This window comes from Jatropha curcas, chromosome 5 (genome assembly GCF_041381405.1).
Source record: "Jatropha curcas cultivar XTBG-Jc1 chromosome 5, XTBG_Jcur_1.0, whole genome shotgun sequence".
NCBI lineage: Eukaryota > Viridiplantae > Streptophyta > Magnoliopsida > Malpighiales > Euphorbiaceae > Jatropha > Jatropha curcas.
The window spans coordinates 20,875,153-20,901,414 of record NC_143155.1 but is presented as its reverse complement, the minus strand read 5'-3'; the positions used below and the strand labels follow the sequence as shown (position 1 = coordinate 20,901,414).

Genomic DNA, 26,262 nt, shown 5'->3' with positions numbered 1-26,262 from the left:
GGAATTTTGTAGGATTTTTTATAGAAAACTAGCCAAAAATGCAGAAAAACTTCCATCAAACTTCAGAGCAAACTGACGAGTTATTGTTGCACTTTCTCTTTGATCAAGAATGGAATATGACTTTTGGTTTTCTCTCACAGCAATGGTATAGTTAACATAGGTTAATTTAGTCTTTTCCAGGAAAAATTAGGGTATTTCCATCTTTTTAAATGGAGTTAATGGAAAAATGAAAGAAATTGGATGGAAAGACCAATTAATTCAGCGGTGGTAAACCTTAGAACTAATAATTAATATTATCAAAATACAAAGATGATTTAGTTAATTTGATTAAATGTGGAACTAAATAATAATTTTCTCTAATTTATATAACTAATGTGGGTGGTATACTATTGAGCCATAAATAAACAAAATTTTCATTTTTATGCTTCAAAAATCATAGCTCTCGCCTTAAACAGAGGAATCAAAGGCTAAAATGAAATAGCAGTACCATGGACTGACATTTTTGAGGTTTGCATGAACCACTCTGTTTTGAACTTCTCTCTTCTTTTGTTTTTAATTCTCACCCTCTCTCTTACTTTCCCAAGATAATAATTGTTAAAATAAGATGTTTGCTAAATACAATTATATAATTAATTACTTCAGCTTAAGCAATGTGATAACCAGAAATGGGTTTTATTATTACTCAAAAATCTGAAATCTGCTTCTGAACAGAAAATTACAGCCCTTTGTATGGCACACGTCAAGCCAGAATAAGGTTTAATACATAAAATCTTCTCTTTTTTTATTTTTCTTTTTCTTTTTTTCAGTACAGACATACTTAAATAACACACAAATATGAAATTGCCAGAGTACAATAGAACTTTATTCCTGCATTAACAGATAATCCAAAAAGTAGGCAAAATCACTCATGAGCAAGTGCTACAACCTGTTTTCCAACGTTCCGGCCGCTGAAAAGGCCCAGCAGTGCAGAAGGACCATTCTCAATGCCTTCAGCTATGTCCTCCACATAAGTAATCTTGCCTTCTCTAATGTGAGGCAGAACAAAGTCCAAGAACTTAGAATACTGGCTGAAGTAATCAACACATAAAAATCCTTGTATTCGAACTCGTTTATAAACAATTGTCATCAAATTGTGCACTCCTTCTGGGTGCTCCAGATTGTACTGAGAAATCATTCCGCAGGCAGCGACTCGGCCATGGGTCCTCAAGTTCAGAAGAACTGCATCAAGCATTTTTCCTCCAACATTCTCAAAGTAAATGTCAATGCCTTCAGGAAAATATCTGGAGAATGGAATTTAATGAGTTCTATTACATATTAGATGGCTCTGAGAAATTTTGTACGGAGATTACATTAGTCTCACCAATATGTGGTAAGAAGTTTTCTCATGGTTGTGGTCACACAATTTCAGTTATAAAAAAAACAAAAGTATTTCACTGGAATGCACAATTTTATCATGACGTATGTTTGTCATAGATAAGAGCCACCAAGAAATGTTGGCACAGCATGGGCAAGATACCAGATTTTCATATTTTAGTTTTACATATTCCTGTTACGGTACATATTGTTCTACCAATATTTGAATAATAGGAAGACGTATATATTAATTGTAGGCAAGCAAAGATCCCCAAAAAATTAAAATAAATGGGAATTATGTCAAACAAAGAACTTAAAATTTTCCATCAAGTTTGAGAGGAATGTTTTTAACTTTTTCTTAAATAACACACACTGACCTTTTCAATGCTGCATCCCAGTCTTGCTCCTCTTTATAATTGAAAGCAGCATCGAAACCAAACTTGTTCGTCAATAAGTCAATCTTTATGTGAGACAAACCAGAACAAAATTAAATGAGTTCAGCATGTTTAATCATCATTGAAACCAAACTTGTTCTTCATAAAAAACCATCCAATCACTACATTTAATAAAGAACAGACATAATACAAAATATATACTATATGCAAAATGCAGAAAGTGATCATACAATAGAACTTTGGCAAGTAAATAGGTTAAATGACGATTAGGATGATAATTCTTGATTCTTTTCATGTAACAAGTCATTCAATAAGAAATGAAGATGAACCAAAGATGGAAGTGTGCTCTTCATAGTGATTCACCTTTTGTTGACTTCCAGCGCTGCCCACAACATAGCAACCCATCAACTTTGCAAACTGCCCAACAAGCTGACCAACTGCACCCGACGCTGCTGAAATGTAGACACGTTCTCCTTCTTTAGGAGAACAAATATCTTGCAGACCGAAGTAAGCAGTGATGCCAGGCATACCTATTAAAACAAGAAATAAGTTAAAAATTTACAAACCATAATATCCTAACCAGAAAAGAGACCGGATATTAAACATTGTTGAAATTTTGTCCGGATGGTTCTATTAACAGCAACAAAGTAGTCTGAATCTTGTATAAAAAAACTTTTCAAGTCTCAGTTGTTTAGCTATACAAGTCTAGATTACTATTATAAGAAAAGCTACAAGTTTGAGAACCTTTCAATAGAAATTTTGATTAGAGAATCAAACCAATGATGCCAAAAATAAGAAAATTCCATCAATACCTTTCCAATTAATCTAAACTATCATAATCAAAGAACTGATAAATCTAAATTCTGACTAGAGATTGACAAAAATTAAGAAAACTCCATAGATACCCAAACTCCTAATTTATCTACATACAATAGTCAATAACACCTCAATTTCATCAATAAGTCTGACATTCAAACAATCCTGACCAGAAAAGGAAAAGAAATTCCACCAGTAGCAAAAGTCCTAACCAATAAAAATTCCAAGTATCATAAACTGAAGAAAGAACTTACCAAGTAGTCCAGCGTAGTAGGAAAGGGGAATATCTGTATGGAGGATTTTAAAGTAGCTTTCAGGTTTTGTTAAAAGACTATACTCTTCCCAACTTATAACTCCCCACAAAAAGTCACCTTTCTTGAAGTCAGGGTGCCCTGAATCCACCACTTTGGCCACTGCAAATCCACTTATTGGCTTTTTTTTTTTAAAAAAAAAAAAAAAGAAAGAAAGAAAAGAAAAGCTCATAAGATGACTGGGCTATTCAATTTGGGTACTAATTTCACATAAAAATCATCAATTCTCTCAAAACCATCATAAAAAATTTCAGCAATACAAAAAAGAAAAAAAAAAGAAAAAAAAAGAGAAAGGACTAACAAATAAGAAAACAATTTACAAACGATGAGAAGAAAAGGTATTCAGAGAACAAAAACAGAGCTATTCAATTGATGCAGTAATTTCACATCAAAATCATCATATTTTCCATCACCTTTATAAGAAATTAATACAACCCCAGAAACAAACAACTATAATTGGTTCCAAAAAAACCCAAAAATAAATAATAACACAATTTATAAAATATAAAGAAAAATGGATTGAGAGAAATTACAGAGCCAGGAGTGAAAGGAGCGAATTCGGTATCATCTGCCGGGCCATTACTCATGCGACCACGCATATAAGGATCACAAGACAAGTAGAGATTCTTGACCAAAACAGCTTTACTTCCTTCTGGTACTTTAAGCTTAATAGAAGTAGTGTTTATGTACAAGTCAGATTCATTAGGAAACCCAGTCACATGGTTCTTTAATATCACCTGCTTATTGCTCACTACCTCGCCTTCGTTCGCCATTGCTTCTATTTTCTGTTTCTGAGTACTTCTTTCTATAAATGACCTTATCTTTTCTGACTTCTACTGATAGTTTCTGGAAAGTTGATAAGAAGAGGAAAGCATTATAAACGTGAATTTCGTCAGTTGGGGCAAAAGGAATACAGAAACAGGTATGCAATAACTCACATATACGACGTAATGCATGATATCTTTGATTTGACATTTTAAAGATGTTTTGTTTTACTGGAAATTACTATTACATCCATTATCTACTAAATACAACTACTCAGTACCTTAATTTTTTGATATGCTTTTAAGAATCCTTATATTGCGTCACAATTTTAGTCATTCCATTCAATTTTATCTAATTAGGGTAAAAAAAAAAAAAAGGATGAAATTTCATTTTAAAAATACCCCTGTGTTCTTTTTTTAGGAAGAAATATGAATTTTATTAATGGATATCTAAAAATAAGAACCAAATATATATTTTCATAAATTTTTACATTAAATCATTCATTTGATTTTGGTACTAGAAATTGATTTTTTTGTAGTGGACCATATATTTGATTTTATTATTAAAAATTTATTTTAATAAATATTAAATTTGAGGTTTCATTTAATTTATAAAAAACTATCTTCAAGAAATATTTATCTCAATAAACAATAACGTAGAAAAAAATATCACCAAATATTTTAAACATTGATATTATTCACTAATAACAAAACAAAAATTTATCCAGAGGAATAATTTTAATTAAGGTCACAATTATTTATAAATTGCAAAATATTAAAAATATTTTCAACATGATTAAGCATCCAAAGTTAAATAAAAACATCACAAAAAAATAAGATTCCTAATAAAAATTTAAACCATTTCCAAAATTTGCCATTTATTTCCAAAAGAAAATTGAAAGTTTTTTTTTTTTTTTTTTCAAGTCTATCAAAACCATCTCTTTAACCTGTTAGATCAATCTGTTTCTGCCACTTATTTTCAAAAGAAATCTGAAAGTTTTATTTTTAATATCTACAATATCAGAACCATCTCTTCAATCACTAGATGAAAAAAAAAAAAAAAAAAAAAAAAACAAAAGCACCGGTTACATCAATCTATTTCTTCTTCCTCTAATCCATCTCCTCCCAATCATAAATTGGATTATAGATACAACGATCCCGTTGGCTTGAAAACAATGAAGATAAATGCTCTTGATTTGTCTCCTAAACAGTTGGTGAAAATATAACCAAAACACAGAAAACTATGTGATATCAATTTATCTCTTCATAAAAGAAGATTAGTGATAAATTGGGTTTGTACAAAAAAAGAAACGTACAAGGAACTAAGAGAGAGAAAAAGGAAAATAAAGTTGTTGGAGAGAGAGAAAATTACTTGAAATGAAAATAGTAAGATTATTTAAATAATTTTATATTTATTTAATGGACAAAATATATTAAATTAGACGAAAGGACTAAATGTACACCGGAATAAAAATATATTGACTTCAAAAAGCATTTAAAAAAATGCTGAGACTGACTAAAACTGTATTTTCAAATGTATAAGAATATAATAATAATTTTCCCTTTGTATTACGCTATTTTCTTGATTCCACGGTTTCCATTAGTAGTAATAGTAAGAGGAATGAATGTTAACTGGTTAGTGCGTTATGATGGGTTTCACTAGAAGTGACTGCTTAGAGCGCATTATGACGGGTTTCATGGGAAGTATTTCAACTTTATGAACACATAAGATATCAATTTCAATTTATAATTTAAAAGTGTTGGGATTAATTTGTTGGAATTAATGCTCTGATACCATTTGTTGGATATCAGCGCAGTGATAAATTTCAAGATTGGTTAATAATTTATAACATAAAAAATAATAACAGGAAAGGCAACCAAAATAATATTAACACACAACACCAAATATAATTGTATTAATAAGAAGCAAATATTCACAAAGTTTAAGGAAAGAATTACTTACTTGGTTTTTGCTTGGTGTTTGCTTGGTTTTTACAAATGAGAGGAGGGATGGTATTTATAGACATTTCCACCTCCTCAATGTACGGATAAGATTTGTTTACAAAAATGGACGGTCTAGATTACAAGGAACATTCTAGAGTTAGGTAAGATAGTTTCATTACATCTCATGTGTGGAGAATTGTGGAATATTCTAGAATGTGGGCTTGGACCTCTAACTTTGGGCTTGGGGTTTTAGGCTTTAAGCTTGCCAAGTATTTATATTATTGTAGTAACCCATTTTGGTGGTTATCTTTTCTAAATTAATCAGTGATATTTTAATACTCTCCCTCAATGATTAATTTCTCTTTCTTCATCATTCTCAACTGTTGGCGAAAATACTTATATGTTTATTATTGTTTATATAAGACGTCTAATAGTATGTAATAATACACTAAATTATGCAATAAGGTCAATTCTTGTCTTTTAATAATATTTATTAAATTCGTAATTATTTTTTATATAACGGAGATGACTCAATCAAACCAAATTTCCTATATTAGATTGCAGGAACGTTATTATACTTTCGTTTATTTATTTTCATTAATTTATTTAAAAAATTTTTATTTTATATAAAATTATTATATTTTGTTTTTGATTAAGAATTCCATTTTATTAGTATACATAAAATTTCTGTGAATATATAGTAATTACGATATTAAATTTACTATGTTTGATTTATTATATTTTGCTAGACATTGTTTTTAAAATTTTTAATTACATTTTTAATATTTATACATAATTGCATTACCTTTTTGCAATTTATCATTCCATTATTATTAATCAAAATAAATAAATAAATAAATACACAATGGAATACTCAACCATCGTCAACCAATACGGGTGAAATTGTTTATTGCATCTAACGGGTGAAAAGAATTTTTGATTTTTTAGTAATTGATAAGATATAGTTTGATTTTTTTAGTAACCCAACTATTTGCCCAATCCTAATTACATGGGCTAAATTCATATCACCTGCTTGTTGCTTATCACTTCCTCAGTTGACATTTTGTTAGTGTGTTTTTGGATATATTATCATTTCCAGAGCATATGTCTCTTTTATACTAGTTGAAGATGATGTCTACATCTATTATTGATTGTCATACGTTTATGTTCAAATGGTTATACCTTAAAAAAACAAATATCAGCTATAATAAAAAATTCTGGCGGCTATCTTGGTTTAGGAGAAGTAAGAGGGGGAAAAAAAAAATCTAGGCGGCTTCGAAGTTTTATTTTCATTTTTGAATAACTCCAAAAAATTTATTAAAAAGAGAAGAAGCCAGTACATGCACACAGATGAAAAAATAGAAAAATTTATTTTATGTATCTATTCATACATTATGTATTTATTTTATGGTGGTTGTTGTAATGTACATATCAGATGCTTTTGGCAACCCATATATTTCTTCTCTGCAAATCACCTGCTTGTTGCTTATCACTTCCTCACTTGACATTTTGTTAGTGTTTTTGGATATATTATCATATCCAGAGCATATGTCTCTTTTATACTAGTTGAAGATGATGTCTACATCTATTTGATTGCCATATGTTTATGTTCAAATGGTTACACCTAAAAAAAAAACAAGTATCAGCTATAATAAAAAATTCTGGCGGCTATCTTGGTTTAGGAGAAGTAACGTGGAAGCACCTGAAGCTTAATAATTATTTTATCAAAAGACGGGGAAAAAAAAAATCTAGGCGGCTTCTAAGTTTTATTTTCATTTTTGAATAACTCCAAATATTTTATTAAAAGAGGAAAAATCATTACATGCACACATATGAGAATATTGAATTGAAAAATATATATACTTTTTTTTTTCTATTCATACATCAAATTAATTAAAAATAATTTTTAAATTTAAAAAATAATATTTTTACTGTTTATTAAAAAAAGAAAAATTTTAAAAATCTCTCTTTTAATTGGAAGGGAACATGGCGAATCCACCCATGCAAAATAAAAAAACTGACTTCAAGAAAAAGTACCAAATTGTAAAAATATTTGGGTTAAACACGATTTAGGGTAAATCTTTTTAATATTAATCGATATTTATAACCTTCAAGACAGATGACTTGATTCGAAAGATCTTGACCATCTTTTAAATTTAAAATTATTTAAATTCTAAATATATAATTTACTAATCAAAGGCTATAGGAGCGCACATGTATAGATGATAAACTATATTGGATATTTACAAATTTTATTTTCAAATTTTAATATCTTAGGTGAATGTATGTATATAACTTGATGCATTGTCTTACTTATGCTTCCAAACAGTAGGTTTTTACTCGGTAAAATTTCAGTAATTAAATTAATTAATTGCAGAAACCTCAATGAAAATCTGTTAAATGATTGTCTACTTGTCAAGGACGCCTGCACCCAATTCAATCATCATTTCCTTTTTTTTTTCTTATCACATAAATTAAATATGAGGTACCTTCAACGTTGTCTAATTATTACTAGCTACTACTTTGTTTTTTCCATGAGTAAATAAATTGAAGAGTGCAAATAATATCTTGCCCGAATGATAAGACTGATGTCCTGAAACTAATTATTATTAGTATTTCGTATTTTCATAAATCAGTGAATTGCAATGGCGGTTAATTTCACCTATGATGACTGAATTACAGGAGTAATTAAATTATTGTATCTAAAATTTAAATTTTTTTTTTTTAGTAATAAAAGAGGAGATTCGAACTTATATTTATTGTTAGGCCGTACATGTGTATATAAGGATCACAAGATAAGTAGAGATTCTTAACGGGAAGAGTTTTTCATCTTTTAGAAACTCCGAGCGATTTGGTGATAAATGGGAATCCTTTTGAATCAAATTATTGAATTTTTTTTTTAAGAAGGCAAATTATTGAAGTTGATACATATTTATCTGACAAATTGAGTAAAATTTCTAATTTCTTTCTATAAAAATTAGATATTATCATCCTTATTTGATTATACATATTTTCTATCTATTATAAAAAGCAATATATATATCGACATATTAACAATAAATAAAACACAACTAATTTGCTTTTCTCTCTATTTTGATTCGGTTCGATTATTGAAAATTCAGTTTTCTATTTTTTCAATTAGTTTTATAAGTTGAGTTTAATATGATAGTTACAATGACACGCTGACGGAGCTAGGGGGCAGGGGTGGCCCCCCGCTCCCAATAAAAATTTTTTAAAAAGAGATACCCACAAAATATTGAATTTTTTTTTATTTTTGCCCTCCAAAATAGTAAATTTTGTCGATTTCCCCCTTTAACTCTAGAAATATGTTTTAGCCCTTAATTTCAATTCGTGGCTCAATCACTGCAATGACATGCAAATAATGAAGAAAAATAGGAAGAGAAGGCTGATGCGTAGAAAACATCTCTAGAAGAAAGCATATATATATATATATATATATATATATATATATATATATATATATATATAAACCTTGCAAGAGAATTAGAACACATGTAAGGGAAATCTTATCAGAAAAACTGAAACAAAGGCTAATATATCCTGAAGAACAGCAGAAGGGACAGGAAAACCATTTCATTATTATATTTAATGAAGTAGAATAAGAAAATTACACAAGGATTCATCACTCACGATGAACTACAACCACCTGTTTTCCAACATTTTGACCGTGAAAAAGCCTTGCAAGAGCTGCAGGGCCTTTCTCCAGGCCTTCAACAATATCCTCCACATATGTTATCTTTCCTTCTCTAATAGAAGGCAATATAAAGTCCAAGAACTTGGCATATTCCTTAAAGTACTCAATAACTACAAACCCTTCTATACGAACACGCTTATAAACAGTAGACATCAAATTATTAACCCCTTCAAGCTCCTCAAGATTGTACTGTGAGATCATTCAGCAAGCAGCCACACGGCCATGGACTCTCATGATCAGAAGCACCGCATCTAACATTTTGCCCCCAACATTTTCGAAATAGATGTCAATGCCTTCAGGGAAGTATCTATATTTTAGCAATTCAAAAAAAAAATCAGTTGTGAAGTTATAAATATAATTTTGTCATCAAATAGTTGAGAAGCTAATAAATAATTTTCTTTAACAGTCAACCTTTTCAAAGCAGCATTCAAGTCAGGTGTTAAAGTTACAGCTACAGCTCCATTGAAGAAATTGATGCAAGTGTTGTTGATAGTTTTTGGAGGTATTTGTTAAAGTCATTTAGATTTTGTTGTAGTCAAGAAGTAGTTGAACTACCTTGCTTTTAGGTAGGTTTGGTGAACAACCTTCCTTGACTTATGGAAGGTTGGTGAACAAACTTTAGACTAGCTCTACTATAAATGTTTATATTATGCTGTAATGGAAAATATAAGAAGTGAATATTTGTTTCTTCACACTTACAAAATCTGCAGTTTTTTTTCATTTTCTGCAGAATTTCCTTCTCTTTCTTAATTTTCTGCTCTTCTAAACCAACAAGTGGTATCAGAGCAACCTTGATCTCAAAGGGCTGTGTGTGTGTTTGAGTGAAAATCATAGAGAAAGCCACCAAATAAACCAGAATTTGTGAAGTTTTTCTGTTTATTTGCTTTTCTGCAAATGGCTTCCAGCACCATGTCTCTTTCACCACCTCATTTTAATGGGGAAAACTATCATGTTTGGTCTGTGAAGATGAGAGCTTATTTCAAGGGGCTTGGATTATGGCAGTATGTGGAGGAAAACAGAGTACCTCCACCTCTTAATCAAAATCCAACCCTTCAGCAGATTAAACAACATGAAGAAGAGGTTGCTAAGGCTCCAAAAGCTCTGTCCTATATCCATGCATCTGTTGCAGATCCTATCTTCACCAAGATTATGACATGTGAGACAGCACATGAAGCTTGGGAGAAGTTAAAAATTGAGTATCATGGATCTGAAAAAACTAGACAGATGCAGATATTCAATTTAAGAAAAGAATTTGAAATGTTGAAAATGAAGGACAATGAAAATGTGAAAGATTACATTGATAGAGTTATGAAAATTGTAAACCAAATTCGATTGTTGGGAGAAGAGTTAGAAGAGAAGAGAATCGTGGAGAAAGTTATGGTGACTCTCCCTGAAAAATTTGAAGCCAAGATTTCTTCTCTTGAAGAAACTTGGGACATGTCACAAATATCCTTAAATGTGCTTTCAAATGCTCTACAAGCTGTAGAACAAAGAAAAGCCTATAGGGAAGAAGAAACCATTGGAGAGAAGGCTCTTGTTGTGACTCATAAAACAAAAATGCAAGAAGGAGGTTCAAAAGGCCAGCAAACTGACAGAAAACCAAAAATGAAGAAGAATTTAAGAAAAAATTGGAGGAAGGACAGATTTCCACCTTGTCCACATTGCAAAAAAACAAACCACACTGAGAACTACTGCTGGTTCAGACCTGGAGCTCAATGTAAGGTTTGTAAGCAATTTGGTCACACCGAGAAAGTTTGTTCTACAAACCAGAATCAACAAACACAAGCCCATCATGCACAAGTCACCGAAAATTCTGAAAAGTATGAAGAACAACTATTTGTTGCAAATGAAATTGAAGAATGTGGTGTCTCAATTGAAGCTAAAGAAGCATGGCTTGTTGATAGTGGCTGCACTAACCACATGACACCAAACTTGATGAATTTCGATAGCTTGGATACAAACTATTCTTCAAAAGTCAGACTTGGAGATGGTAGGCTTGTTGATGTCAAAGGCAAAGGAGATGTGATTGTACAAACTCCTTCAGGTACAAAGCTTGTTTCCGATGTTCTTTACGTACCGGAACTAAATCAAAGCTTGTTTTCGGTTGGTCAATTGCTGGATAAGAATTATAGTTTGCTATTTAAAGATAAAACTTGTGAAATAAGTGATCCTTCTGGCTCAAAGTTATTTGCTGTCAAAATGAAACGGAGAAGCTTTCCTCTAAATTTAAGAGACTTCGAAGAAGAATCTTGCTTGAGTCATAAAGAAGAATCTGATTTGTGGCATAAGAGACTTGGTCACACCAATCTCAATTCATTAAAATTGCTGCAATCCAAGAAGTTAGTTGCTGATTTGCCATCTATAGTTGAAGAAGACAGCAGTATATGTGAAATATGTCAGTTAGGCAAACTCAGCCAAACACCATTTCCATCTGATCAAGCATGGAGAGCTTCTATGAAACTTGAATTAATACACACTGATGTGTGTGGCCCTATGAGTGTCTCATCTTACAATGGCATCAAGTATTTTCTATTGTTTATTGATGACTACACCAGATTCTACTGGGTATATTTCCTCCAATTCAAATCTGAAGTTTTCAAAATGTTCTTGAAGTTTAAATCAATGGTAGAGAATCAAGTTGGCTCCCCAATCAAGATTTTAAGATCTGATAATGGGGCTGAATTTACATCCAATCAATTCAAGCAATATTTGCAAGAAGCAGGCATTCACCATCAATTAACAGTAGCTTACACACCTCAACAAAATGGTGTAAGTGAAAGAAAGAATCGATCTGTGATGAATATGGCGAGATGTCTCTTGTTTGAGAAAAATCTACCCAAAGTTCTTTGGGCTGAAGCTGTAAACACTGCTGTATATCTTCAAAATCGGCTTCCAACCAAAGCTATTGATGGAAAAACTCCTTTCGAAAGCTGGTTTGGAGTTAAACCATCGGTAGGTCATCTCAAAATCTTTGGAAGCATATGTTTTTCATTTATTCCAAATGCAAAAAGAGGGAAATTGGATCAACGAGCTGAAAAGGGAATTTTAGTAGGCTACAGCAGTGAATCCAAAGCCTACAGAATTTTGAATCCTGTTACTAAACAGGTGTATGTCAGCAGGAGTGTCAAATTTGATGAGAAAGGTGAATGAGATTGGAGTAAAATGGAACCAGAAAATTCTAAATCAGTTCTTGATTTTCAGCAAGAGCAAGAACTTCCAGTTGACAATGAAGAAGAATCAGATGAAGATGATTATGCAATTAGAGGGACTAGATCCCTAGATGAAATTTACAGCAGATGTAATGTTGTCTCACTTGAACCAACTCAGGTGGATGAAGCCTTAAAATTGCCTGAGTGGAGAGCTGCCATGGAGGAGGAGTTGAAGATGATTATGAAAAACGAAACATGGATTTTAGTTCCTAGACCATTGAATAAGCATGTAATTGGAACTAAATGGGTATTCAAATTGAAATTAAATTCTGATGGTTCCATCAATAAGCACAAAGCAAGATATGTTGTTAAAGGCTACGCTCAACAGCAAGGGGTTGATTTTACAGAAACCTTTGCACCAGTTGCAAGATTTGACACTATTAGATTGATTTTGGCACTAGCAGCAAGTGAAGGTTGGCAAGTCTTTCAATTGGATGTGAAATCAGCTTTCTTAAATGGTTCTTTGAAGGAAGAAGTGTATATTGAGCAGCCTCAAGGTTTTAATGATGGAAGCAATAGAGTGTGTTTGTTGAAGAAAGCACTCTATGGTTTAAAACAGGCCCCAAGGGCCTGGTATGCCAAGATTGATCATTACTTACTGAATTTGGGTTTTAAACGAAGCTTGAATGAGGCAACACTTTACGTAACTCAACAAGGAAGTGATGTGCTTATCGTTTCTGTGTATGTTGACGATCTACTTGTCACAGGCAACAATTTATAATTAATTCAAGAATTCAGATTGAAGATGCAGCAGGTTTTTGAGATGAATGATCTTGGCTTAATGTGCTATTTCCTTGGGATTGAAATTGCTCAAGATGAGCAAGGGATTTTTATTTCACAAAAGAAATTTGCTTGGGAGCTGCTTAAAAGGTTTGAACTTAGCAAATGCAAACCAGTGAGTACACCTACAGCCCATGGAATAAAATTGCAAAAGGATGATGGTTCTCACTCTATAGATGCTTCAACTTATAGGAGCATGGTTGGTTCTTTGCTGTATTTATCTGTAACAAGACCAGATATCATGTTTGCAACAAATTTACTGTCGAGATTCATGAATTCTCCAACTGAAAACCATCTTACAGCAGCCAAACGAGTTTTGAGATATGTGCAAGGGACTGCTGAATTTGGTTTGTTTTATAGAAGATTAAATGGTGTGAAGTTGTTGGGGTTCTCAGACAGTGATTGGGCTGGGTCATTGGATGATATGAAGAGCACTACTGGTTTTTGTTTTTCACTTGGTTCTGCTGTCATTTGCTGGGGAACAAGAAAGCAAGCTTCAGTCGCTCAATCAACTGCAGAGGCAGAGTATGTTGCAGCATCTACTGCTGTAAATCAAGCTATTTGGTTGAGAAAGGTGTTAGTGGATCTGAATTTTCTGCAAGAAAATCCAACTAAAATACTTTGTGACAATAAATCAGCTGTTGCTATGGTTAAGAATCCAATTTTCCATGGAAAAACCAAGCATATAAAAATCAAGTACCATGCAATTCGTGAAGCTGAAAAGGAAAATGAAATTCAGATTGTTCATTGCAGTTCTGAAGACCAAACATCAGATATTTTCACCAAGGCATTGCAAAAACCAAGATTTGAATTTCTTAGGAATAGACTTGGTGTTTGTCTCAACTCTTGCATCAAGGAGGAGTGTTAAAGTTACAGCTACAGCTCCATTGAAGAAATTGATGCAAGTGTTGTTGATAGTTTTTGGATGTATTTGTTAAAGTCATTTAGATTTTATTGTAGTCAATAAGTAGTTGAACTACCTTGCTTTTAGGTAGGTTTAGTGAACAACCTTCCTTGACTTATGGAAGGTTGGTGAACAAACTTTAGACTAGCTCTACTATAAATGTTTACATTATGCTGTAATGGAAAATATAAGAAGTGAATATTTGTTTCTTCACACTTACAAAATCTGCAGCTTTTTTTCATTTTCTGCAGAATTTCCTTTTCTTTCTTAATTTTCTGCTCTTCTAAACCAACATCAGGCTCCTCTTTGTAATTGAAAGCCTCATCAAATCCAAAATTGTTCTTCAATAAATCAACCTAAATTTTACATGTTAAATTTATGCAGCATCTATAATTTCACTTTGAACATTTTGAGTTTATGTTCAAATGAGCTACACGGAAGTTGCAGCAATGGTGAAGCCACGCCAAGCCTCTCGCTAAACCAACAGTATTAGGATATTCTCCCAAGTACCACATCGAATAAAAAGGAGAAGAGGAACCAAAATATAATGGTTCAAACCCAACCCACTAGTATGAGCTTTTTTGAGAGGTGCCCAAAAACAAATCCGTGAAAGCTTGGCTTAAGCGAATAATATTATATTAATTCGGGTTTGGGTGGTACGCGCCGTCCTATCAAACAGCAATTTTCATTCTTAAAGGCCATTGCAGAGTCTTTCTTTTGTCTTCCGTTGAATGTAACCAATCAAAAAGGTTTCCATTTGATAAGTACTTATACACGAGAAGCCTTTTATTTGTTCTTTGCAGAATCCGAGGAGTGGAAGTAAGTTGTCATTAATTTATTAATTTATTTAAAAAAATTTTATTTTATATAAAATTATTATATTTTGTTTTTGCTTAAGAGTTCCATTATATTAATATACATAAAATTATTGTGAATATATAGTAATTAAGATATTAAATTTACTATGTTTGATTTATTATATTTTGCTTGACATTTTTTTTAAATTTTTAATATTTATACATAATTGCATTACCTCTTTGCTATTTATCATTCCATTATTATCGATCAAAATAAATACATAAATAAATACACAATGGAATACATCAACCATCGTCAACCAATACGGGTGAAATTGTTTATTGCATCTAATGATGTGTATACGGTTGGTTTAATTCAATTATATTAAATTAATTTGAATGAAACCAAATTTAATAAAAATTTATCAAGAACCTAATTAAATTGAGTCAAATCAGTTTGATTCAAGTTGATTTTAGTTGGAGTTTTGATCAAGTTTCTTTAGTTTTTTTAGGCTTCAAACTGAATTGTGCCAAAAGAATTTTTGATTTTTCATCATTAATCAAAATACAACCGGATAGAAAAATAATGAACCAATTCAAATCGAATAATTGATAAGATATAGTTTGATTTTTTATTAACCCAACTATTTGCCCCAACCCCAATTACATCTTTTAAACATGGGCTAAATACATATCTCTATACTTTATTAAAAAAAATATAACCATTTCAATTTTTATTTTGACGCATTAAATAATTAAATTTATAAAAATAAAATAACAAATTAGACACTTTAATTTATAAATTTTTTCTATTTTTAATTAATTAAAAAATTTAAAAATTATCGTATTAAAAATTATGATAATCAAACGTTAAATCATTAATTCTCTCAAACCCATCATCAAAATTTAACAAAAAGACAAAATAATAAAACATAAATTTATTGGGAAGTAGATGAAACTGCCAAGAGCTTTAAATTTAATGTGTGGGGTAAAGAATACAATTGACGTAATGAATGATATCTTGAACCGTGTATAAAATATCATAAATTTTGAATGAATAATTACAAAAAAAAAAAAAAAACCAAATAGACGTTATGATTGCTAAAATGAATATATCAAACCCTTTTTCTCCGCCCCCTCTTGGCCTTGGTGAAAGGGTAATCATGCTTGCTTATCTATCAAGTATGAAAAATAAATTGTAGTCACTGTAAATAAGACCATTTGACATCTCAATTCATAACTTGTACTTGCATTCTTTTTGAAGACAGAAAAAGAAAAAAATTCTTTTTGAAAAAAGAAAAGAAAACGAAAGACCTGCCTGGTTGTCTATTTCTCTATATAAGGAGTTATGATGATTACCTACCAATGCAGAAAGTCAAATCAAACTCTACTGCTTTGAAGTATCCATACCGTAAAGTCGGTGGACAATGACCGGGAATATCATTTTCGTCTCACAAACTTATTAACACAAGTAAAAATTAAAATACACTACTCCTTTTTATAAACAAAAGTCATTTCAATAATTTTTTTATAAATAAAATATTAAGAAATAATTAATAAATTTTTTAAATTTTACTTTATATATATTACATATATTAATTATTAATAATATAAAATAAATGATAATTTAGTTAAATTAATAATTTTTTTACTATTATATAGATGAAATCGTTTTTTAAATCAACATATGGAAACTTTAGATAATTTTCACTTGTGAATAGAAAAAGTATTACATTCGTTCCAATAATTTTAGCATTCAACTTTTTCATAATAATTGAGAAAATATTTTAACTATCTAATTCTATATAAAATAAAGGTAATTAACTAAATTACCTTTTAATTAATTATTTGTAATTAAGAGAGAAAATTTGCTTGAGATACTTAAATAATAGTAAATCAAAATAAAATTAATAATTATATTTATTTTCTAAAAGTGTTGTTTTTTATTTTGGAAGAGTCAAAAAGTGTTGTTTAGTGAAAAAAAAAGGTTAAAAAAAATCAAAGCAAGGTAGTAGTAGTAAAAGGTGGATGTCAGAACTTTCGATTTCTTTTCTTTTCGTAATTAAAGTGATTTTAGTTTCGTAAATAATGGGAAATTAAAATTCGTAAAAAAAACTATCTTTTGATTTTAGTTTTGGTTGATTCGTAAAAAAAACCAAAACTCTAAGCTAAATTGCATAGACCAGATAAGTATTAACAAAGATTATTTTTTGGTAAAATTAAAAAAAAAAAAAACCTATGAAATATCAACAAAGATTAATACTTGTTATACATATTATTATTTAATTTTTTATATATATTTTCTTAATAATTTTTATTTTATGACATCATATTATAAATCATTTATATTTTAAAAATCGAAAGGCATAATTATATTTTATGATGAGATATTTCAAAATGGAGTAAAATTTAATGACTTAAAAAGAAAAATTAAACTATCTTTTGATTTTTACAATACTTTTTAAAAATACTTTTTTTATTTGTTACCGAGTTAAGAATGTAGCTCTATTACTGAAAGTATACTTCCAAAATAAGGAAAATCTAACTAAAATTTATAATGAAATGACCTAAAAAGAAAAATTAAATAACTCAATAAAAAGTCAATAAGAATAAAATAATTAATACCTCTACAATCAAGAAGGAAATGATCGTTTTTTTTTTAACTCTAAAACTAAAGTTTTAAATAAGATTAATACTATTTTTTTTTCTGCACACACATTTTGCTTGTTGGTTTGTATTACATAAATTTTACTTTGTGTTATAAAATTTGTTTTCATTTTAATAAGATTTCTTGCAAGACTGATACAATAACGGACGTTTGGTTAATAAAAAAAAAAGAAAATCAATTTCCAAATAATATTTTCTTTAAAAATGACTTTTTTGACCATAAAAATATTTACCACTGATTTATTTTTCCGAAGGTATTAAACAAAGAAAAATTATGAAAAATTTTTTTCCGTAATTTATTTTATAAAAATAAATAGAGCTTAAATAAACTTTCATTTACTGTACTACAATAATAAATGGGGAAATAGAAATATATATATATATATATATATATATATGTGGACTTATTGCCAAAGACGAGTAATAGCTCTGCGAAGCTCTCTCCCTCTGGAAAACCGTGTCTTTGAAAATTGCCTGGCACCTACTAGCGATAAGTGAGAAGAGTGTGCGTGGTGAAGAATGACTTTTTCATATTGAATTCGATAACCACCATGATTAATATTTTATTAATATTGTTAAAATATTAGTTGACTTGTCAACTCATAGAGGAAGGAAATTAAGAGGAAAAAACGAAAGATAATCTTTGCCGTCTAAGGATTCTTATTTTTTAAAACTCTTTGCAATTTTAAAAAATCGAACGTATATTCTCAATTTTTTCATATTGAATTCGATAACCACCATGATTAATATTTTTAAAAAATATATTTATTTGATCTATAGACATTTTGTAGGCAGCTAATTTCTTGTATTATATGTATATGTATTTGAGCTCAAAAAAACGAAGATAAAGCAATAATAAAGCTACGGACATGGCTGACAAAGAAATACTTCTATTATTGTATTTAACTTTTTCTTTGTTTTGCTTCTGTCACGCTTCAACCAATTATACACAGCTCAAACAAGGTGATATGCTCAACTTTTCCGATCAGCTTGTTTCAACAAATGGGCTTTATGCTTTAAGATTCTCCGGCAAATACCTAGCAATAAATTGCACCTACGTGAACACCGAGGGCGGTGATCTAAGCGACCATGCTGTCTGGTTAGCCAACAGAGACAAGCCAATCGCCGAAAAATCTAGTTATCTTACTGTAGATGATGCTGGGAAATTAATAATCAAGCATCCTGATGGCCAAATTGAGTTGTATTCAGGTCCGTTCGCTTCCCCTGAAAATTTGACAGCTGAATTAGAAGATAACGGTAACTTTGTGCTGAAAGCGAATTCCGGCGGCCAGACACAAATATTATGGGAAAGCTTTGATAATCCGACGGACACGCTTTTGCCTGGAATGAAATTAGGGTTTAACAGTAAGAAAAATAAAAATTGGTCTCTCACATCTTGGCTAGGTGAAGAAACTCCAACGCTTGGAGCATTTACTATGGAGTGGGATTATATAAAACGCGAAATCATCGTTAAACGGCGGGGAGTTATATTTTGGACTAGTGGGACCTTGACTTCTGATGAATCATTTGCAAACATTCCTTTTCCAGATCCGTACAACCATAACTATAGGTTCGATATAGTTTCAAATGGAGAAGAGGAATCTGTTAGCTACCGGCTTTATTTTATTGAGTTCACTCCTGTTGAGCGGAGAAATATTTCCAGGTGGTTTTTAGATTATGATGGAAGCATACGGGACGCAGGGAGGCCAACAATTTTGTCTTCTGCAACTTGCGACGGATATATAACAAAATATGGATGCGTGAAATGGGAACTCCCGAATTGTAGGAACGATGGTTCTAAATTCGAATTAAGAATTTCTAACTATCATTCGGATGATGTCGCATATGATGAAAATCAGAGTCTTAGCTTCAGTGACTGTAAAGATCTATGCTGGAAAGACTGTAATTGTACTGGAATTCGGAATCATGTGCTAACTGGATGCTCATTCTATCGCGGACCTTTTGATTTCACAGGTTTGACAGGGAATGAACCACAATTTTATGCGATTATCCCTGGTCCCCCGCGTCCCCCTCGTAAGTATTACCTAGATAGTTTAGATTTAAATAATAATTGATATTTATAATTGGTTGCTGTTGTCAATGAAAGTTTGTATGGCTCTGCTGAATTATCTACAGTTAATGAGGTTTGGAAATGGATAGTGATTGCTTTAGCAATTGTTGTGTTCGCGGCATTAGTGGGCATATTTCTGTATTTGCGATGGAAAAAACTCGAACAAGAAGGTATATTTACCTTATGTCATTCATCCAATATAAATATTCTTAGCATTGCTCAAACTGAATTCCAAGTTTCTAATTTTTAATCTTTCTGAAAACAATCAAACAGAGAAATTTCTAAAAGAACTCTTGACGTCAAATAGACCAAGCGATGCAAATGAGCTTCAAAATAGCAGTAACATCGGCCATAATTTGCAACTATATAGCGTTGCATCCATAAGAGCAGCCACCAATTCTTTCTCATTGCAAAACATGTTAGGATATCGACTCTGATACCAGTTGTTGGGCATCAGCTCTGATACCACTCGTTGGGCCCTTTAACCAATTAAGAGAAAATAATTACGGCAGCGGAATAATAGAAATGGGACACACAGAAATTTACGTGGTTCACCCTCAACTCTTTTAGGGCTACGTCCACGGGACAAACTCCGAATATTTCTTCCACTATTAAAACAATAGTAGGTACAAAGAGAGTAATACAAAAATAGTGGCACACAAAGTGTTTCCCAAAAACACCCCAAAATAATCCTCACTATTTTTCTCTCCCTCGTTTTAGGAAACTCATCCTAAAACGGTAACACTCGCTCTCTCTACATTTTTTTCTTTCTTTTCTGGTGTGTTTTGTGTTCTGCCTCTGCCTCTATTTATAGGCAGGTTAACGCGTAGGAATGCCATGTACAACTCCTGCCGTGTACAACTCCATTGCCTTCCATTTTTGACTATGCGTAGGAATGCCGTGTACAACTCCGTTGCTTTCCATTTTTGACTTCCTTGATTTTCCTTTCAAATTTATTGTGGGTCCCACTTGAGTGGGCACCGCACAACAAATCTCCCCCTGCACACTCAAGTGGGACTTTAGCCATCATCGTCACTCCAGCTAACCGACAGTATTCGAACTTCTCCTTTGAAAGAATCTTCGTCAACATGACTGATCCATTTTCTTCTGTATGGATCTTCTCAAGCTGTAACAGCTTCATCTCCAACACATCCCTGATCTAGTGATAGAATGGAATGAGGAATTCTTTCCAAGGTGAATTGAGCTTTGACTGTCACGACACGGCTCCCGCTGCAGCTATAATCTATTAGATCTGCCCACCATCTTGTACCGCCGCTACAACTTTGCGGGACACGCCGCCCGAACTCCTTTTGTCGGGAAGACTTTCGACACAAGGCACCACCTGCAGATCTTTTTTCGATATAGCCACTATTTCTTCCTTCTCTCCATCCGTAGAAGGGCATTCTCCTGTGACAACCATAATTTCTTGGCTCTTCAATCTTCATGCCAAGAATTTGCTTTGCTGGTCCTAAGTCTTTCATGAAAAAGACTTACTTAGCTGTATCTTCAAGCTAGAATTCTGACCAACAGTCACCATATCAACCACATAGAGCAAAAATAATGTAGTCATCATCAGAGAATATCTTTATAGTGATCTGAAGTAGTCTTTCTGTAGCCTTGCTCCCCCATAACAGACTCAAACTTCTTGTACCAATGTCTCAGTGCCTGCTTCAAGCCATACAGACTTTTCTTCAGTTTGCAAACACAATCCTCTTTTTCTACAAAACTCTCTGGTTGCTCCATGTATATTTCTTCTTCCAAATCTCCATGTAGGAAGGTAGTCTTTCCATCCATTTGCTCGATTTCCAGATCAAAACTGGCGGCCGTTCCGAGCACTGTCCGAATGGATGTCATTTCACAACTAGTCTAGCTTTGAATCGTGGTTGGGAGCTGTGTTCTTCCTGCTTCATCCTGAACACCCACTTGTTTTTCAAAGCTTTCTTACCTTTGGGCAACTTCACCAGCTCAAATGTTTCATCCTCATGCAAGGACTTCATTTCATCTTGCACGGCTTCAATCCAGTTCCTTTTGTGTTCATTTCCATAGCTTCTTCAAAGCTTTCAGGTTCTCCCCCGTCAGTCGTCAGTACATACTCATTGACTGGATATCTAGTAGATGGTTGTCAGACTCTACTAGATCTTCTTAATGCTTGAGAACCTTCTGGAGCTGGCGCCTGAACATGAACACCACAATCTTCATCTGGTTCATTTTCATTAGGAACTTCTGGATTTTCTAACTCTAGCACTTGTTCTTGTGGAACAGTTTCTTCATCTCCAATTTGTCTGCGTTCTATTGGAGGTACTCTCTGTATGTATATTGGGTCTTCATCAGATCTATTGGTACTCTGCTTCAATATCTTCAATAGTCTGATTTTCAACAAATACAGCATCACGATTTCATATAATCGTCTTCTGGATTGGGTCATAAAACCTATAGTCACATTGGTCTTGGCCATAGCCAATGAATACACACTGTCTAGTCTTGACATCAAGCTTCGCCCGTTCATCCTTCGGGACATGTACGAAGGCTTTGCAATCAAACACCTGCAAATGATCATAGGAAACATCCTTTCCTAACCATACTCTCTCTGGAGTATCATACTGTAGAGGGAAACAGAGTGAACGGCAAACTGTTGTGAGTAACGCTTCACCCCAAATCTTTTAGACAACTTTGCATGTGAGAGTAAACATCTGACTCTCTCCATCAAAGTTCTGTTCATCCTCTCAGCCAAACTGTTCAGTTGTTGCGTCTTGGGAAGTGTCGTTTGATGTCGAATGCTATGCTCTTTGTAGAAAACATCAAATGGCCCAGTGTATTCTCCACCATTATTTGTCTTGATACACTTCAGCTTCTTGCCTGTCTGTCTCTGAACCAGGTTTAGAAGGCTTCAATGTGTATACCCAAGTCTTCCTAGAATGGTCATCGATAAATATCACAAAATATCAATTTCTACCATATGACAACGTCAATGGTCCACACAAATCTGAATGAATCAGATTTAATACATTCTTCATTCTAGAAGGAGGGATAATCTTGAAAGCTACTATGTTTAGCTTTCATGCCATACAATCAGGACACTTATCTAGGTGAACTTCATCCAATCCAGGTAGTACATTCTTTCTTGCCAGAGTTTTCTTACTCATGTGGCGTAGTCGTTTTATGCCATAAGTCAACTGTACTATCATTCTCCGCTACACTCAAAGTGTCTTGGGAGAGTTTTGCATGCATCACGTACAGCTTTCGGCCTTTAGCTACTACAAATGAACCTTTTGTGAGCCTCCACTGACCATTTCTGAAGGTGCTACAGAAACCTTCATCATCAAATCTACAACTGAGATTTGGACGCATGCTCAAAAAACCCATTTTTCATCAGTCTTCTCTTCCGGTTTAGTTCAACTAAACACAAGCAAATGCATTTTGATTACCATAAGGAGATCTCTCATTTCTCCATATATGGTAATTCCCGCCATGTAGACTGATCATTTTACTTGTCCATTTTGACTTGTGCAGAATATCATCACCAACATAAACCGTATACATGAACAGTAGTATACGTGAATAGTGACCATGAATAGTAACAGTATACTCGAATAGTAACTGTATTCGTGAATACTAACTGTATGCGTGAATAGTACTATGCGTGAATAGTGCTGGGCTTATTTGAAACGGACTCAGCAACGCCAATAGTACTGTTCACCATCAACTTTGAGTTACTATTTTACTATTCATCACTAAGTCGATTCTGCAACGTCTTTCCGAGCGGACAACACCAATGGACTCGTCGTAATTTTCTCTTCATCGTGGTATATTTATTTTCAAAATATATCCACGGATCCGGTACCGCTATCTGACCGGCTGGACCTGCCGAAACCTTCGGCTCTGATACCACTTGTTAGGATATCGACTCTGATACCAGTTGTTGGGCATCAGCTCTGATACCACTCGTTGGGCCCTTTTAACCAATTAAGAGAAAATAATTACGGCAGCGGAATAATAGAAATGGGACACACAGAAATTTACGTGGTTCACCCTCAACTCTTTTAGGGCTACGTCCACGGGACAAACTCCGAATATTTCTTCCACTATTAAAACAATAGTAGGTACAAAGAGAGTAATACAAAAATAGTGGCACACAAAGTGTTTCCCAAAAACACCCCAAAATAATCCTCACTATTTTTCTCTCCCTCGTTTTAGGAAACTCATCCTAAAACGGTAACACTCGCTCTCTCTACATTTTTTTCTTTCTTTTCTGGTGTGTTTTGTGTTCTGCCTCTGCCTCTATTTATAGGCAGGTTAACGCGTAGGAATGCCATGTACAACTCCTGCCGTGTACAACTCCATTGCCTTCCATTTTTGACTATGCGTAGGAATGCCGTGTACAACTCCGTTGCTTTCCATTTTTGACTTCCTTGATTTTCCTTTCAAATTTATTGTGGGTCCCACTTGAGTGGGCACCGCACAACAAAACAAACTCGGACAAGGTGGTTTTGGACCTGTTTACAAGGTAGAGTTATATATATATATATATATATATATATATATATATATATATACATTTGTTACAATTCTACTATGTGAAAAACGAATCATCCAACTTCACTTTTGTTTAATTTGGTTTCATGTTTTTTCTGCAATTTAGTTTGATTCTTTATTTGTTCAAGTAATTTTAATAGGCTCTGTTTTCTCTCACTTTTAAATACGGGAATTAGAACAGAGTGAAACGATGGTCATCTTTATTACAGAATAAAGAAATTAATCTTCAATTATGCAATTACTGCACAGGGAAAATTTGCAGATGGGCAAGAAATAGCAGTGAAGAGACTATCCAGAACATCAGGACAAGGGCTAATAGAGTTCAAAAATGAGCTTATACTCATTGCTAAACTGCAACATATGAATCTTGTGAGACTATTAGGTTTTTGCATCCAAGAAGAAGAGAGATTGTTGATTTATGAGTACTTGCCAAATAAAAGCCTTGACTCCTTCATCTTTGGTAAGCAAGCTTTCGCTCCTCCTTTCATGGAAGAAGTTGAATATGTTCATCTCATTTATTTAGCTCATATTTTTATTTTTATTTTTTTTTCAAGATCAATCAAGAAAGCAGCTATTGAATTGGAGAAAGCGATATAATATCATCGAGGGAATAGTTCAAGGTCTAACTTACCTTCATAAGTACTCAAGATTAAGAATCATCCACAGAGATCTGAAAGCTAGTAATATATTACTTGACAAAGACATGGTTCCCAAAATCTCAGATTTTGGTATGGCAAGAATTTTCAGGGCAACGGAGTCTGAAGCAAATACTAACAGGATTGTAGGAACCTAGTAAGTAAAACATTATCATTATCAACTTAATCAAACTTACTTCTCAATTTCATTTTTCTTAATTAAAAAAAAAATATTGCAGTGGTTACATGTCTCCAGAGTATGCTATGGAAGGCATTTTCTCCATCAAATCCGATGTTTATAGTTTTGGAGTTCTAATGCTTGAAATTATAAGTGGTAGAAGAAATCACAGCACTTACCATTATGATCGTCCGCTCAATCTTGTGGGTTATGTAAGTTTAATTATCTCATTAATGTTTTCATATTATTGCATATCCCTAAATTAAATAAATTATATATTTATAAATTAAATAAATTAATTGATGATAATTTTATCTCAGGCATGGGAGCAATGGAAAGGAGGAAGATGGGAACTAATATTAGATCCGACGGTGAGCGATTCAGCATTAAACGACCAAGTTCTGAGATGCATTAATGTGGCTCTGCTATGTGTAGAACAGGATCCTTATGATAGGCCAACCATGCCAGATGTTTTATCTATGTTGACTAATGACGTACAGCTTCCAATGCCTAAGCAGCCTGCATTTTATGTGGGAACTACCACTGTAAAAACAGGTGAGAGTAGTACTAAAGACTTGGCTGAAAAATTTTCAGTAAATGGCTTGTCCGTAACTGATATGGTTGGTCGATAAATCATGGTTTATTATTGTATTTTTTTTTTTTTAATTTTAATCATCCGATGTCCGAAGTCCACTTACCCGATTGATCCGGATTCACTTTGGGCAGACTTACAAAGGGAGGCAAAGCGTTCCCTCCCTTTAAACTTCCTTAGTGTTTGAAGGGATTCCATTTCCTATAATAATCAATGTGAAATGTATATATAAATTAGTCATAGTTACGCCCTTAGAGCGTAGTTATAGTATATTGTTAAAATAATAATATTATTTATTTTAATATTAATAATATTGATAATTAACATGCATTTTTTCTTATTCAAAACTTGACCACGTAAAATCTCTCCTTTCAATTAATAGATTTTATAAAATAAAATAACAAGGAATGATATTTCAAAAAAGAGAGAAAATATTTAAATTCATTGAATAAAAAAGAATATTATTACTCGTGATATTAACATTAACAATATATTTAAAAGTAACAAAAAATTTTACAATATTTAATTTTAGTTGTTACATGCAACTACTCTTATTCCAAATATTAATAGTTTTGCATTTATATAAGTTAAATTAGAG

General features: G+C 32.4%; 2 protein-coding genes and 1 pseudogene across 4 annotated transcripts in view; 1 reads left to right on the top strand and 2 right to left on the bottom strand.

The window, feature by feature from the left end:
- Window positions 1-656: 656 nt before the first annotated feature.
- LOC105641608 (NADPH-dependent oxidoreductase 2-alkenal reductase) lies at window positions 657-7,176 on the bottom strand. Of its 2 annotated transcripts, XM_089721927.1 has the most exons (6): window positions 7,008-7,176; window positions 3,409-3,561; window positions 2,819-2,996; window positions 2,112-2,278; window positions 1,731-1,813; window positions 657-1,280 (listed from the first exon to the last, which is right to left on the bottom strand). In XM_089721927.1, exons 1-6 carry the CDS (start codon window positions 7,089-7,091, stop codon window positions 902-904), a joined length of 1,044 nt encoding a protein of 347 aa, XP_089578053.1. In that variant the 5' UTR covers window positions 7,092-7,176; the 3' UTR covers window positions 657-901. The 2 variants fall into 2 exon arrangements, with proteins under 2 accessions (XP_089578053.1, XP_089578052.1); XM_089721926.1 differs by lacking the exon at window positions 7,008-7,176 and having other exon boundaries at window positions 3,409-3,778.
- A 1,985-nt stretch (window positions 7,177-9,161) lies between these two features.
- LOC105638622 (probably inactive leucine-rich repeat receptor-like protein kinase At5g48380) overlaps window positions 9,162-26,262 on the bottom strand; it is a 32,502-nt pseudogene continuing 15,401 nt past the window's right edge. The window contains exon 3 of the transcript XR_016321010.1: window positions 9,162-9,605. The product of XR_016321010.1 is annotated as a probably inactive leucine-rich repeat receptor-like protein kinase At5g48380 (transcript). The remainder of the gene's footprint in view (window positions 9,606-26,262) is intronic.
- Window positions 18,376-25,912, top strand: LOC105638628 (G-type lectin S-receptor-like serine/threonine-protein kinase CES101). Its single transcript, XM_089722089.1, has 8 exons — window positions 18,376-19,689; window positions 19,792-19,896; window positions 20,000-20,142; window positions 24,195-24,230; window positions 24,509-24,719; window positions 24,814-25,051; window positions 25,134-25,284; window positions 25,393-25,912. The coding sequence occupies exons 1-8, from the start codon at window positions 18,525-18,527 to the stop codon at window positions 25,702-25,704; spliced, it is 2,361 nt and encodes a 786-aa protein (XP_089578215.1). The 5' UTR covers window positions 18,376-18,524; the 3' UTR covers window positions 25,705-25,912.